This window comes from Ailuropoda melanoleuca, chromosome 13 (genome assembly GCF_002007445.2).
Source record: "Ailuropoda melanoleuca isolate Jingjing chromosome 13, ASM200744v2, whole genome shotgun sequence".
Classification (NCBI taxonomy): domain Eukaryota; kingdom Metazoa; phylum Chordata; class Mammalia; order Carnivora; family Ursidae; genus Ailuropoda; species Ailuropoda melanoleuca.
In genome coordinates, this window is record NC_048230.1 from 48421452 (window position 1) to 48436039 (window position 14588).

The window sequence follows — 14588 nt, forward strand, 5'->3', positions numbered from 1 at the left end:
TAGATATCCTGTTTGAACTTTTGAAAGTTCTTATGATTACATTTTAAATTGAGCTACAATATTTTCTATAATATTTTCAGAGTCTTAAAAATTTGGTCTTGATTTATTCAACATTTATCTTTTTAAATATAGGTAAGATTTGAGGATTTGATTGATCATTATGTTCTTAGGACGTAATCGTACTCTTTCTGAAGCAGACACCAGTGATAATAGCTGCCACCTGTTTTGTGTTTTGTGAGGCAATACAGGTATAGAGAAGATAAGAGAAAGGGATTTTACTCAGGATTATGACCGTATAACAAAATCCCTATCACCGTCTCCAAAAATTTCATCACCTGAATCCTTAAGCAGTAAATATGGAGTTGGAGACCCAAAAAAGTCACTTAAAGACAGCGACAAAAGTTTATGTGCGAGAGAAAGTTGCTCACCAATTCCACGATCCTTCTTGGTAAGAATATACATTATTTTTTTCCTTTATCAGGTGTATCTGAAGGGGGTAAATCATTTGCCGCTAATCTTAAATATACATTGCTTACCCACCTAACGTAGGGTTCTGGTCTTGGTCTGCGGGAGAAGAATAACCTACTGATAAGTAAAATAGCCTCCCTGAAACTTCTAGACTAGTAAGTAGCTGTACAGGAGGAAGGATGTAGTGGTGTGGGAAGTACTGAGTGCTGTTAGGAGTATTGTGATAGGAAAGATCTCTTCCACAGAGGCACTACTCGTCTATACATCCAAATCACATAGTTCATGAATGAATATTAAAATTAACAAATTTAATGATACATGAAAAATTATTCTTCCTCTTTTGTATATTGTTATATGTACCATTTCCTTAATATGTAGTTATGTTCACAAGGGTTGTAAAAAGACATTAAAGATAGGAATCAATTACGGTCAAAGTGAGGGAGGGTAGCTAAAACTGTCATGCCTACAAGGAATAGTTTTAAGTTGTGGATACTTTGGTACCAATTTACAGACCCCACCCCACCTCCACCCCCCCCTTTTTTTTTTTGGTTTGGGTTGTATAAATGGCTTAAATTGGAGAGTTTTAAAGCAGTAATAAAGTTACAGAGCTGACTACCAAGATAATATAGCTTACTATAACTGGGTATAGCAGAAAGAGTTTTGAGTCAGATTCGCATTTAAAATCCTGGCTCTACTCTTTGCTAACTATGTAACATTTTACAAGTTAATGAAACCCTCTGCATCTCAGTTTTAATCATCTACACAGTGGGACTGTGAAAAATTAGTCATTGTACCCTTACTATCCGATACATAGTAAATACCCAAATATATTATTCTCTTGATAATGTGCTAACCTCTGTATACGGAGATGGAATTAATGAGAGTTCAGTACACCTACAGCCACGATCTAAAACCTCTGATAAAACCAAACTTCTGTCCTACAATTTCGAACTCAATGTTTTTGTTCCTACAGGGTTTTAAGGTCCTTTTATTCTGTTTAGCCAGTAGTCTTCACAGAGCACATTTTTCTAACAAAATCTCTCATGAAAGCACCAATGTGTCAAAAAGATAAAAATGGAGCTACACTACCTAAAGCAGACAGGAGGTCTGCACCCCAGCCTACTCGGCCTCCCTCCCCAGTAACCCCCAAGGCACCTTTGCAAGACTCAACTTCTACAAACCACAGTGTGAACACCAGTTTCCTACTAGATCATCATCCCACCATCCTTTGTCAGTATTTCTCTACCATCCTTGGTTTCCCTGAATCCTTTAGCCCCTCAGTATTCCATTTTGCAAATCTCAAAACCTACATAATCCCCTGCCCACTTTTTTTATGCTACTGGGCGCTAGTTGGAATTTTAATTGTCACATACTTGCCCTTTGTTTCCCATTAACTGTTGACTCTAGATATCAGAAATTTGCTATGTAAATAGCTCTGTCAGCTTGCACTCTCCAACACTGCTATGTGATAGTGCCCATTTCTCTACAGTTTCAACCAGCTGACCAGATGGTTCTCTTTTTGCCAATCTGTAAGTGTAGTGAGTAACTTCAGTCTGCATTTTACTGATTAACAGCATCAGTATTTCATGTTTTTTGGCCGGTTTGTGAATTGCCTGTTTTTTCTAATTTTTTAATTGCATTGTCTCATTTTTCTTATAAATTCATAGGAGTTCTTAAAATATTCTAGATATTCTGTATTGGTTACGTACAATGCAAACATTCTTTTTCCAGTATGTTTTCACTTAAATAAAAAACTTCCATATGACAAAAAAAAAGAAATGAAGTTTACCAGTCTTTGTGTTCAACAAAAACAACATTTTTTCTGGTAAAAATGTTAGTTTTGATTCCTTTTAACTTTTAGGATTAATCTTTCTAGGATTTCTCTTTGCACGTGGGTGGTGAATTAGAGCAGCGTCATGCATGAGGTACCCTCCTGTCTCCATTATTTGCCGTGTTCATCTGGGCACAACCCCTGGCAACAGCGGGGTGGGGGGGGTGCCTGGGGCGGGCGACTGTGAGGTGGGCTCTCTTTGTGCTGAGGCCACATGGCTTTCAGCAGTAGAGCTTTACAGGGTGCTTCACCACCCCACACCCCTCTCATTCTTGTGCACACTCTTGGCCCTCTACTCATTCATGTAAATTTTACAATTTGTCTAAGGGAATTGCCATTTCCCAATATTGATTCTGAGCTTTCTTGTCCACATATTTTTCTCTCTACATTTTGGTGTTATTTCCAACAAAATTATGCCAAATCTTCCACAAAGAAAATAGATTAATTCCTGTGTTTTATGGATTTTCTTTTTGCTGTATTAAAAAACCTAAATTTGGGGGGTTAATTTTTTGCTTTTGTATAGAAACACTACTGATTTTTATATCTCCAACTACCTTGACTAATTCTGTCATAGGGCCTGCCTAGGACCTCTTGGATTTAGAGTATAGACAGTTACTCATGATAATTTTTGCATTTTTCCATTCCAGTCCTTATACTTTAGTTTTTTTTATTGTTAAAGTTATGATGACCTTGGGGGCAATGTTAACTAGATGCCATCTAATAGGCGTGCTTATTCTGTAGTTTTTGGTGGATACTTTTATCAAATTGTTTTAGTTGTCTAAGGATTTTTTCCCCTTTAATTGTGAATGGATATTGAATTTTAGCAGCAAATGAATTATTCCCTCAAAACATAAGTAGCTTTGGTTTCATATTGTTGTTTGGCTTTAAATAATTTTCTAATTTCCTTTAGGCTTGCATAGGTCTTGTTCATTCACAGCCCAGGCATACTCCAATTAATACTGTTGTGAATAGAAAAAATATAAATTCTGTGGTACTTACACAAGATACACACATCTGGAACAGCTACTCAGATGTAAGCATTCATAGTTCAGAAAAAAAGTTGATGGAAGTTGAATTTGCAAACAATGAAAATCCTATACAAAATAGAGGTTTAAAGGGTAGTATCCATCCAACTTAAACTAAGATTGTTCTTACAAGAACCAGATTACTGGCCTTTAATAATCATTTTATTTTAATATTTTTAACTGTTACTGAAAATCTGATATTTAAAGTATGCAGAATGGTTCGATCTTGGAAAAAAGTTGAAATTTTTAAAATGAGAAGTTGTAAGGTCTTAAATAGTGGGGATATAGCTGCTGAACCACTGACACAGTTATAACTGGGCCTTTCTGTTTTCATGATTAAATAGAAATTTGGTTGAGCTTTGTGCCACTATAGCAGTCCATCAATCCATCATTACAAATATTGTAATAACCTGTAAAACAACGGTAAGGCAAAATTTTACAGCTTGGCGAGGGCTCAACCCTCCACCTCAGTAGGTAGGCTCCTGTTCCTTTTCTGCTTGGTCTGGATCTATCGACCCATCTAATAAGTAAAGGAAGTCGACTGGAGTGGGCGTGCGTTTTCATGGAATAGGAAAATGACTCATTTGACTGGCATGGAGAAACTTGTGTACTGAAACAGGAAAACACCAGGTTAGATGAAAAAGGTATGGCTGAAATGTAGGTTCAAAGAGTTTAGACTTCTAAGAAAGAATTGAAAAGCAGAGGAGTAGTCGAAAAAGCCAGCTGAAAACTATTGCTGTAATTTAAGATTGAGATGAATGTAGGAATTTTCATTAATGTGTGGTTGTGTTAGAGATGCAGAGGAAGGGATATAAACAAATTCTGTAAGCTCTCTTGGCTTCGCCTTTGACCATCTTTCTCAAACCCTAAAGCAAGTAAATTGCAAATGTGGTCCATTTCTTTTTCAGATAGTTTTGTTTCCAATTTCTATTTTAGGGAAGTCATTCCGCATCTCCACTATCCCTGTCTAGTGAAGGAAGAGAGCAAATATGGTTGGACATGCCTCGTGACTCTACTCACATGTCAGGTTTGTAGTCCTAGCACTGCTTTAAAAACAGTATTACTGAAATACTACTGTGAAATTTCATGTAAAGGAATTATAGTTTAAGTCATAACATTTATTCGATTTAGTTAATGCCAAATGGAAAATAGAACTTAATGCACAGTTGCCTAAAACGAATAACCAAAATGCTTTTTTTTAATAAAAGCAAGAAAATTATTAGGTATTTTTAATCAAGATTGTAGCACTGTTTTTTAACTGTACCTTAGGCCCCACACGGCATCTTAATCGCAAACGAATGTACATAGAAGATAATCTAAGTAATGCTGATGAAACAGAATTGGAAGAGGAGGAGAAAGGGAGAGTATACTTGCTTCCCAAAAAACTATCTAAAACTGAAGATAGAGATCATCACACTTACAAAGGTAGGTAGATCAAATGCCTTTGTCAAAATGCAATTATTGTGGAAGGTGGTTTCTTAGATCTTGAGTGATCCACAAAAAAAATCCCCTCTGTAAAGAGAACTCTGGATAAGTCTAATAAGGATGATGCTTTATCACAAAGTTTACTTTATGTGAAAAATATGGTAGTAAGGGTCTGTACTCATAAATCTCCTTTGTAATTCTATTATTACCACAAACTTTACAAATTTACTGATAGATCTGTGTGTCACTAAATATTTGGTTGTTAACATGGAAATATTTAAAAAAACAATGAGTCCAAAAATGTTCCATCCCAATGTTACCATTGCCAAGAGGATTTTTTAGAAATCAAAATATTTTTAAATTGAAAAATAGGTCTACCTTTTATGTCATAATTCTTAGATCACACGTAGAATCTGAAAATAAGATTGTGTTCTCAGCTTCATGAGACTTCTAAACTTCATGAAGTTTAGTTTCAGACTAAATTTGTAATAATGCATATTTTAAACTTAACCTGAGTGTCTTCATCTTTTAGTGTCTGGAAGTGTATCTCCATTATCAATAAATGACTTTTCTATCCATGGGGAGAGCTGGGAAAGTGAGATCTTAGGGCTAGAGGTGATATGTGAGAGCCTCAACACAGAATTCAGGAGGAAGTTTCACGTGAGTTACTATTCTTTAAATTATGATTTATCCCAATAATAAGATACTAGCTTTCTACTAGACTATCAGCTGCGTTGTCTCTTGGCAACAAAACACCCATTTATTAACTCCCTCAGTCCTCACGGACTGGTGAAAAGTGAAGTGATTCGTCTTAGGAGCCAGGTTTCTCTTCTAAGATCTGTGTGTTACCCATATTCTTTCTTTTCCTAGATTCTTTGTCATATTTCCCTTTTCACTTTGTTTACCATTTGGACTCTTGGCATGATTTTTCTTTTTCTTCTCCTGCCTCATCTGTTTATTGCCCGGAGATGACTGACTGCTAGAGAGGGCGCTGTCACAGAGCGTAAAGGATGCAGCCCCTCTCATTCTGTGTCACCAGGTCTGCACACCTACGTAGCCTTAGCTGCTGAGGCTCCGGTGAGGTGGTGATTGCAAAAATACTTTCTGGAACAATTTTTAGTTATTGTTTTCTCCACTTATGTCTTTTTCGCACATGCCTGTGTTTAGAACAGCTCTCTTTGCCTGCTGCTAACCTGTGCAGAAAAACATCTTTTATCATCAGCCCCATCTCTTCCTTGTCTTTTTCTTCTCTGAAATTAAGATTCTGTGTATTTTATTTTGATTTTAATTATCGAATTTCAACATACTCTAAACAGAGAAGCCCTGATTTATATATTCTGTTCTGCGTCTGGCCAGATCTCACAAGTATGTTCTCATGGAAGACGGTAATAATTCTGTGTGTGACTTTTAGGCTCTGTTCCTGAAGAGAATTATAATCAGTAGCATTTTTGTAAATCATGTAGACTGTGGTGTCTTTACAAAAACAATGATGAAGCCCTTAGTCGGAACCTTCTTTTTTTTTTTTTTTTGTAAAGATTTTATTTATTTGACAGAGACAGCCAGCAAGAGAGGGAACACAAGCAGGGGGAGTGGGAGAGGAAGAAAGCAGGCTCATAGCAGAGGAGCCTGATGTGGGGCTCGATCCCATAATGCCGGGATCACGCCCTGAGCCGAAGGCAGCTGCTTAACCGCTGTGCCACCCAGGCGCCCCTAGTCGGAACCTTCTTGATGGAACCGGCTGCTGCTCTGACTGAGCTAATTTATTAACACTTGGGTTTAAATCACCAAGTTTTGCATTTGTCATTTTTCTGAGTTCTTAATTATTTCATGGTAAAGGCTTTGTTCTTAACATAGTCTTGGTTAGATTATTTTGTAAAGAGTTTTCAAGTTAAAAATTAGTATTTTTCAGATCCGCCAAAAACTGATGGATTATTTTACTAAGCTGTCTTGGAAAACGGCTCAACAACATCTGAACACAATGAACCATCAGATTCAGGAGTATAGGTCTGTAATAAAAACCTCTTTTGAAATCTTCTGAATGCTGTGGTTTACAAAAATAATTTCATTTTGTTTCTTTAATAGGATCAAAAAACTTGATAAGTTCCAGTTCATCATCATTGAGGAGCTGGAGAATTTCGAAAAAGACTCACAGTCTTTAAAAGAGTTGGAGAAGGAATTTGTGGTTTGTGCTTTTAAAGAGCTACACTTGTGAAAACTTTTTGTTACTTTTGTTCTTTAGAAAAGAGTTTGATTTCAGATACACACACTTATAGACTGATGCTTACAATGAATACCTTTGATAATAAGGGAACACCCTGAGAGAGTATATAACATCTGGGATATGCTTAGCATATAGCCACGTTGTTTAGGAATATAGGAATTCTCCAAGAGTTAATTTTTGTGTTTAAAATTTAGGATTTCTGGGAGAAGACATTTCAGAAGCTCAATGCCTATCAAAAAAGGGAACAGCAAAGGTTAGTGTGATGTTCTTAATGACTGGAATCTATATGCATTTTTAATTTTTAGTAGAATAACTACAAACAACTCCTTTTGTTAGGCTTCGCCTTTTGAAAGCATCCCTGGACAAAAATGTCTTCTACAACACTGATTACGAAGACACCGTGTTTACATCTGAGGTACAGCTTGTACATGTTTATAGATCAGCTCTCTCAATACCATGAACATTTTACACTAAATTTCATAGATGAAATATGTATTTACAGATGTGTTCGATGAAAGAAAACATGAAAATGCTGCAAGACAGACTCCTCAAGGAAACAGTAAGTCTGCTCTCAGGTCAGGGCTTCATGGGGATTGGCCGCCAGTCAGTGGCAATTCTTCCACAGGCTTTTCTTCTTTCTTTTAGCCCAGTGATGTTTAGTTGTTTAAATTAGAATAATGGGAGCAAATGCAGCGTAAAATATTAATAGAGGTGATTAAAATGAGTNCACAGGCTTTTCTTCTTTCTTTTAGCCCAGTGATGTTTAGTTGTTTAAATTAGAATAATGGGAGCAAATGCATCGTAAAATATTAATAGAGGTGATTAAAATGAGTCCCCCCTAAGGAAAAACAATCAATCAGTTGGCAGATTTTAAAATGAGCTGAAAGAATGACTTCTTGGCACGGTACAGAAGCACCGTGCGCTGCGGTGGGCCTCCGCTGTGCCGTCTGCAGGAGCCACGTCAGGACAGAGCTACCCAGAAGGGCCTGCTGTCCGCTCGGACAACAGGACTCCATTTACTTAGATTTGAGGATAGAAGTAGTTGACTTTCCAGGGGTCTCGTAGACCAGAGCTGCATTCTGGGGGAAAAGTACTCCTGGGGGTGGGCGGTCCAAGTGAACATGGAGGACATTCTTATGTGTGCTGTGATACATCCTGCACGCAAAGATTAGTACTAATGTCCTTACCCAATTTTAATAGAAGCTCACTATGCTGGAGCAGCAGAGGATCAGGCCTTTATGGCTAAGCCACCTTAGCTTGGAGCAAACAAGCTGACTGGACTGGTGAATGAAATTCAGTCTAGAAAAAACTTTCGACAATTTGGGATTTAAAAGACGATCTCTCAGTTGATCTGGAATATCAGTGACAATGCCTGAACTCTGTAGCTAGCTCGGAGTAGATCCTGGGGCAGGGCAGTTAGACAGAATGAGCACTGACAAAAAAAATACCTTTAAGAAAGGGACTGTTTTAAAAAGAAGCCCAAGTACTAGCTAGTTTTTTTTCCCCTCTATTTGGTGGTTTTACAGTGATAATTTAAAATCTAAGCATGATTTTTTCCCCCTGGCTATAGCAAGAAGAGGAGCTGCTTAATGTACGCAGAGGACTGATGTCATTGTTCATGGCTCATGAAAGAAATGTTCGTGTGTGAGGTCTAGTTGTTATCAACAAGTTTTATCCACTTATTCCTTTTTGTGTATAACAGGCAATACAGAGTAGCCCTACAAAAAGAAAAATACACATGTCACCCAGGCAAGAGTGCTTTTGTAGGAGCCTCCAAATCCAAAGAAATGTCGTCTTGTGGATGAGAAAGAACCACTTTAACATGACTCCAACCTCGAGACTTCTGTCTGTAGAGTACTGCTCTTCTTTTAAAGAGAAAATTTTGGGAAACCAAACAGCAAAAGGAATTTGCTTGTTTTTGAAGTAATATTTACATTGAATAAATCTTACCAAGTTAACTATACTCATAAAACTAGTTTAATAAAGTTTAAAATATTTTTAAATGAATACAGTTTGAACTAAATATAAGGTATTGCTAGTTCAGAATATGCTACATGTAATAAAAATTTAGCCATGCTGAGAAAGGGGAGAAGGCTCAGATTGAAAATGCTTACCTGAGTCTAAGTCGGTACTCTCAGCACACTGTTGGAGAGAGTGTTTATTCAGTTACAGCTCCAGTTACTATATTGTCTGAACATCTTAATTAATTCTAGGTAGAAGTCTTAACTCATAAGCAGGCTGTTTTGACCAGTACTTTTTAAGCTCCTAATATTCATTGTAATAATATCTTGCTAAAATATACATTTGTTTTAATTGTATAGTTAAGTTGAAATAAATGCTTTGTGACTTGAATATTAGAAAGTTATTTATTTTATGAACATTGGATCAAACGAAACGTCCTTCTCCCGTCGTGCTTCTCAACGGCCTCCCCCTGTTGCGGGCCCGCACCAGGACTGCAGGGTGGGAATACGACCAGTATTTGCAGACAGTGGTAAAAGCAGCTCTCAGTCTAGACAAGCAGAGGAATTCAGTTATCAGTAGGGCAGCAGGGATTCTAGCTCAAGAGACAGTGACAGCTCTGCCCTAACAGTAAATAATCCTCAGGAGTTGAAACTCCACGTTTCCCTGTGAGACTTTAGGGCTCCTCCCATCTTGACTCCCCTCCCTGTTTCCCTCACCTGTTTGGCCAGACTTTCACGTCTGCTACATGATGGGTCACACGCATTCCCATACTGCACCGAGTGCGCGGCCCAGCCCGGGTCTCTGCTGCGAGTACCCAGCAGTTGTTACCCGCTGGATCTCCTTCCCAACCTTCTTGTCTGCCTGACCTTCCTCTGCCTGCAGCTTGCTTTCTGCAGTAGTCCTGGGCTGTGCCTGTTACCTTCCTTGTCCCTCTTTCCTTCCTTACCTTTTATACTGTAGTCAAAACTAATACATTTTCCCTCTCTCCTCGCATTGAATCTGCTAATTCACACCCTTCATTCCACAATCTGAACATCACAGGAGTAAAGTTATAATCAGGCTTAAATTTATGACCACATATTTCAAATGGCTGCTCAGCAGTCCCACCTCTGCTTAACTGACTTCAGCACATTTCCGGAGTGTCCCCGCACATCAGTCCCGCATTCCTTAGTTCTTTACCTTGTAGCTCCTGAACGTGTTACCTGCATCAATACCAGCATTTTCGGATTTCTCACACGTTCCTATGGCAGGATTGTCCCCTACTGGTGCTCTGAGTCCTGTTGTCTTTGGTATCACTGCCAGTGTGGATAGCCCACGCTTCTTACACACACACACACACACCAAAAAAACGGCCCCTGGCATCAAGTTCCCCTCTAACTGCTGCCGGTCCAATGTAATTCTCTACTCACCTTTAGGGAAAGAATTTTCTCTAGTTACAATTTCATTGAACCTACTTTTTATCAAAATACCAGTGATTTATTTTACCAAGTATAATCTCCATCTTTTTTTTTTTTTAAAGATTTTACTCATTTTGAGAGAGCAAGTGAGCGAGCGAGCAAGAGAGCACAAGCCAGGGGGAGGAGAAGAGAGAGAGGGAGACTCCCCATCAAGCAAAGACCCCAATGCAGGGCTTGATCCCAGGACCCTGGGATCATGACCTGAGCTGAAGGCAGACGTTTCACTGAGCCACCCAGGCACCCCAGTCTCCATCTGCTTGACCTAGCTCCTCAATGCCATGTCACCCAGACTTTGGCTGGCATATTTTCCATTCCTTGAATCTTTCCTGGCTTCCCTTTTCCCTCTTAATGCAGTACTCATTCCTGGTCTGTCACCTTTCCTCCATCTATACTTTCTCCTTAGGTAACTTCATATGGTCCTGTGTAATAGCCGTCTCTGTGTTGATGGAATGCAAATGCATACAAGTTCTGACCTTTATTTTGGACATTAGCATCGCACACACACTGCTTTATTGACAGTTCTAATCAGCATCTCAAGTCTCAGAACAACCCTTGACTTCTCTCAGTACTCTTTTTCAACACCAAAGGGAAAACAAACCTTGCTTCTCCATCTCTCTTATCCACCCAACTGTGCAAGCCAAAACCTAGAATTCTTGATTTTGCTTTTTTCCGTGGCCACTTAGTTGATCAAGTCCTGCAGATTTTACTGTCAAAATATGTTCCCCATATGTGTCATTTCTGTTACTTACATTGTCACTACTGTTGGCAGTGTCAGTATTTCTCACACAGACGATTGCACCAACCTCCTAGACGGCTCTTCAGCGTTCACACTTGCCTTCCGCAGCCTGCTTCACTTTGCAGCCAGGACAGTCTCACTGCATCATGAACCCTAGCACGCCTCTTCCTTACGTAAAACTCTCCAGTGACCACATGCTCCTAACCTGTGCGTCAAAGAAGAAACCACAGGGAAATTAGAAAATACTTTGGGACAAATGAAAATGCAACATTCTGAAACTTAAGTGATAGAGCTGAGAGGGAAGTTTATAGCTGTCAATTTATATACGTTAAAAATGAAGATCTCAAATCAATAACCCAAGTTTAAACTTTAAAAAACTAGAAAAAAGAGCAATCTACACCCAAAGCCATTAGAAGGCAGGAAATAATAAAGATTACACTGGAGATTTAAGGGGAAAAAAGTGGAATAGAAAAACAACAGAAAAAAAACCAAAAGTTGGTAAACCATTATTAGACTGAGATAAACAAACAGAAGACGAAAATGTCTTTAAGATTTTATTTATTTGAGAGAAAGAGAGAGTGAGCACGAGTGGAGGGAGAGGGAGAAGCAGACTCCCTGATGAGCACAGAACCCAATGCAGGGCTTGACCCCAGGGCCCCTGAGGTTATGACCTGAGCTGAAGGCAGACATTTAACTGCCTGAGCCACCCAGGCACCACCAGAAGACTAAAATTTCGAAAATCAGCCATGGAAATTGGGGACATTACTACTGACCTTACAGAAATAGGATTATGAGAATACTGTAAACAGTTGTATGCCAATAAATTAGAAACCTTGTGTGAAATGGATGAATTCGTAAAAACACAAACTGCCAAAACTTAGTCAAGAAGAAACAAAATCTAAACAGTCTTGTAACATGTTAAAGAGACCGAATTGGGGTGCTTGGGTGGCTCAGTCAGTTTGGCATCTGACTCTTGATTTTGGCTCAGGTTATGATCTCAGGGTTGTGGGACTGAGCCTCATGTCGGGCTCCGTGCTCAGCGGGGAATCTGCTGGAGAGTCTCTGTCTCCCTCTGCCTCTGCCCTTCCTCCCACTCATGCACATGTATCCTCTCTCTCTCTCTCTCAAATAAATCTGAAGAAGAGATTGAGTCAGTTATCAAAGAATTCTACCAAATATTTAAATAAGAATTAACACCAGAAAATAAGAGGGAACATTCTTAACTATTCTATGGGCCAGCATTCCTTTGCTTCCAAAGTCAAACAAAGACATCACAAAAAAATTACAGACCAGTATACTTTATGAATGTAGGGTAAAAGTCCTCAACAAAATAACGAGCAAGCTGAATTCAGCAGCATATTAAAAGGAATACATTTAATGCAGGAAGAAAAAGATTTGCACATGGAAACTATGAAACATTGTTGGTAGAAACTAAAGAACACCTAAAGGGGAAAGACCTCTCATGGTCACTGACTGCAAGACTTAATATTGTTAGAATAGCAATACTCGGAAGTAATTTACAGATTTAATGCAATCCCTATCAAAATCCCAATAGTCTGTTTGCAGAAATAATAAAGCTGATCCTAAAAATCAAACTGAAATGGAAGGGAGCCACATAGCAAAACCACCTCAAAGAAATAATGCAGTTGGACTACTCACACTTTTCGAATTTCATACTCATTACAAAGCTGTGTTCATCAAGACTGTGGAGTGCTTCCGGCAGAAGAGCCGTCTAGACCAATGGAACAGAGATGACCGTCCGGCAGTAAACCTGCTCGTCTACAGTCAACTGAGCTTCATCAAGACCGTTGGTGGGGAGAGGAGTGGTCTTCAACACATGGTTTGGGGCAACACATGGATAGCCCCAGGCAAAACAAGGTTGTGCCCTTACTTTGCAACATATACAAAAAACAAATTGATCAAAAATGTAAACGAGCTAGAACTATAAAACTCTTTAAGAAAAAGCATAGGAATAAATCTTCATGAGCTTGGATTTGGCAGAGAAGACACCAAAAGCACCAGCTACAGGAAAACAAAAGAAAAAAACCCAAAAGGTAAATTGGAGAAGAAAGAGAAAAAAGAAAAGAAAAAAGAAAAAAAAAACCTTTGTGCAAAAAGCACGTTCATAAAAGTGAAAAGACAACCTACAGAATGGGAAAAAAATGCCTACAAATCACATATCTGCTTAGGATCTAGAATTTAGAATATATAAAGAATTCTTAGAGCTAAGCAACAAAATGACAAATGACCCAATAAAAACAGGGGCAAAGGACTTGTATGAGCATTTCTCCAGAGATGTACAAATAGCCAACAAGCACGCAAACATGCCCGGAATATCATTAGCCATTTGGAAATTACAAACCATAGCAAGATGCCCTTCACACCCACCAGAACGGCTGGAATCAAAGGACTGAAGGTAAGTATCGGCAAGGTGGTGCAGGGCTCCGAACCCCTGTGGGTTCTGCGGGAGTAAAACGCTGCAGCTCCTGTGAAAACCAGTCTGGTGGCTCCTCCAAGAGTTAAATGTGGGATTATCCTATGACTCAGCCATTCCACCCTCTGGCCATACACCAAAGAACTGACACCAGGTATTCAACGGGTACCTGCACAGAAATGTCCGTGAGCAGCACTAGTCACGAAGGCCAAGCGTGGAAACGCCCGGAACGGGCATTGAGTGAGTAGACGCAGGTTGAACCTGTCTACGCGGGCTAGCACCCAGCAGTGACAAGGAAGAAGCACCGACTCATGTTACAATGTGGATGAACCTCAAAATCGTGCTACGTGAAAAACTAACCACGAGAGCTTCCACTGTAGGATTGGATTCACAGGTAATACCCAGAATATGTAAATCCACGGAGACAAAGCAGGTTGGGGGTGGCCAGGAGCCCCAGGAAAGGGAAGATGAGCAGTGCCTGCTTCCAGGACATGGAGTGACCTTGTGAACCAGACGGAACCGGCGGTCGTATGGCTTGTGAGTGCATTAGATGCCGCCGAACTGCACTCCTAACGTGGTTAACTTCGTGTTACCTGCATTTCACCTGAATTTACTTTTAAAAGAAAATAAAACACTGCAAAACCTCTCCAGAGGGGTCCTTTGCACTTAAAACCCAACCTTTGTATCAGGGCCTGAAAGTCCCTATGTGAGCTGCCCTTTGCCTCTTTCCTCGCCCCTGCTTCCTGCTCCCCTCCTCTCTCATTCAGCAGACTTCCAGCACTGTTTCTTGAACAATCCTATTCTTGTCGTGGAGTCTTTGTTCTTGCGACTCTGTTCTCCCTGGCGCATGCTGTCCTTTGGGACTCACGTGAACAGCAGTACTTCAGAGAGATCCTCCCTCCCAGTCCTATTAATCTCACTTTCCCTCCAGAAATTAATTTCTTCCTCCCTTCCATAAACCCCACTGCTCTAAATTCTATGAGAACAGGAACATTGTCTGTCTTACTTATGAATAGTAACTTAGGTCAC

The 14588-nt window shown here is 39.5% G+C and overlaps 1 protein-coding gene across 18 annotated transcripts in view; it reads left to right on the forward strand.

Annotated features, from left to right (window-relative positions):
* SYCP2 (synaptonemal complex protein 2) overlaps window positions 1-14588 on the forward strand; it is an 89872-nt gene that overhangs the window by 72462 nt on the left and 2822 nt on the right. For 15 of the 18 annotated variants that reach the window (XM_034640040.1, XM_034640043.1, XM_034640046.1 and 12 more), the window contains 10 exons: window positions 240-448; window positions 4261-4351; window positions 4594-4749; window positions 5282-5409; window positions 6659-6753; window positions 6832-6931; window positions 7165-7223; window positions 7307-7385; window positions 7473-7529; window positions 8673-9322. In XM_034640040.1, coding sequence (XP_034495931.1) covers window positions 240-448; window positions 4261-4351; window positions 4594-4749; window positions 5282-5409; window positions 6659-6753; window positions 6832-6931; window positions 7165-7223; window positions 7307-7385; window positions 7473-7529; window positions 8673-8897 — 1199 coding nt within the window. In that variant the 3' untranslated portion in view covers window positions 8898-9322. Of the gene's footprint in view, window positions 1-239; window positions 449-4260; window positions 4352-4593; window positions 4750-5281; window positions 5410-6658; window positions 6754-6831; window positions 6932-7164; window positions 7224-7306; window positions 7386-7472; window positions 7530-8540; window positions 9323-14588 lie in introns of those variants that run through there. The other 3 variants (XM_034640047.1, XM_034640050.1, XM_034640049.1) reach the window with 3 other exon arrangements.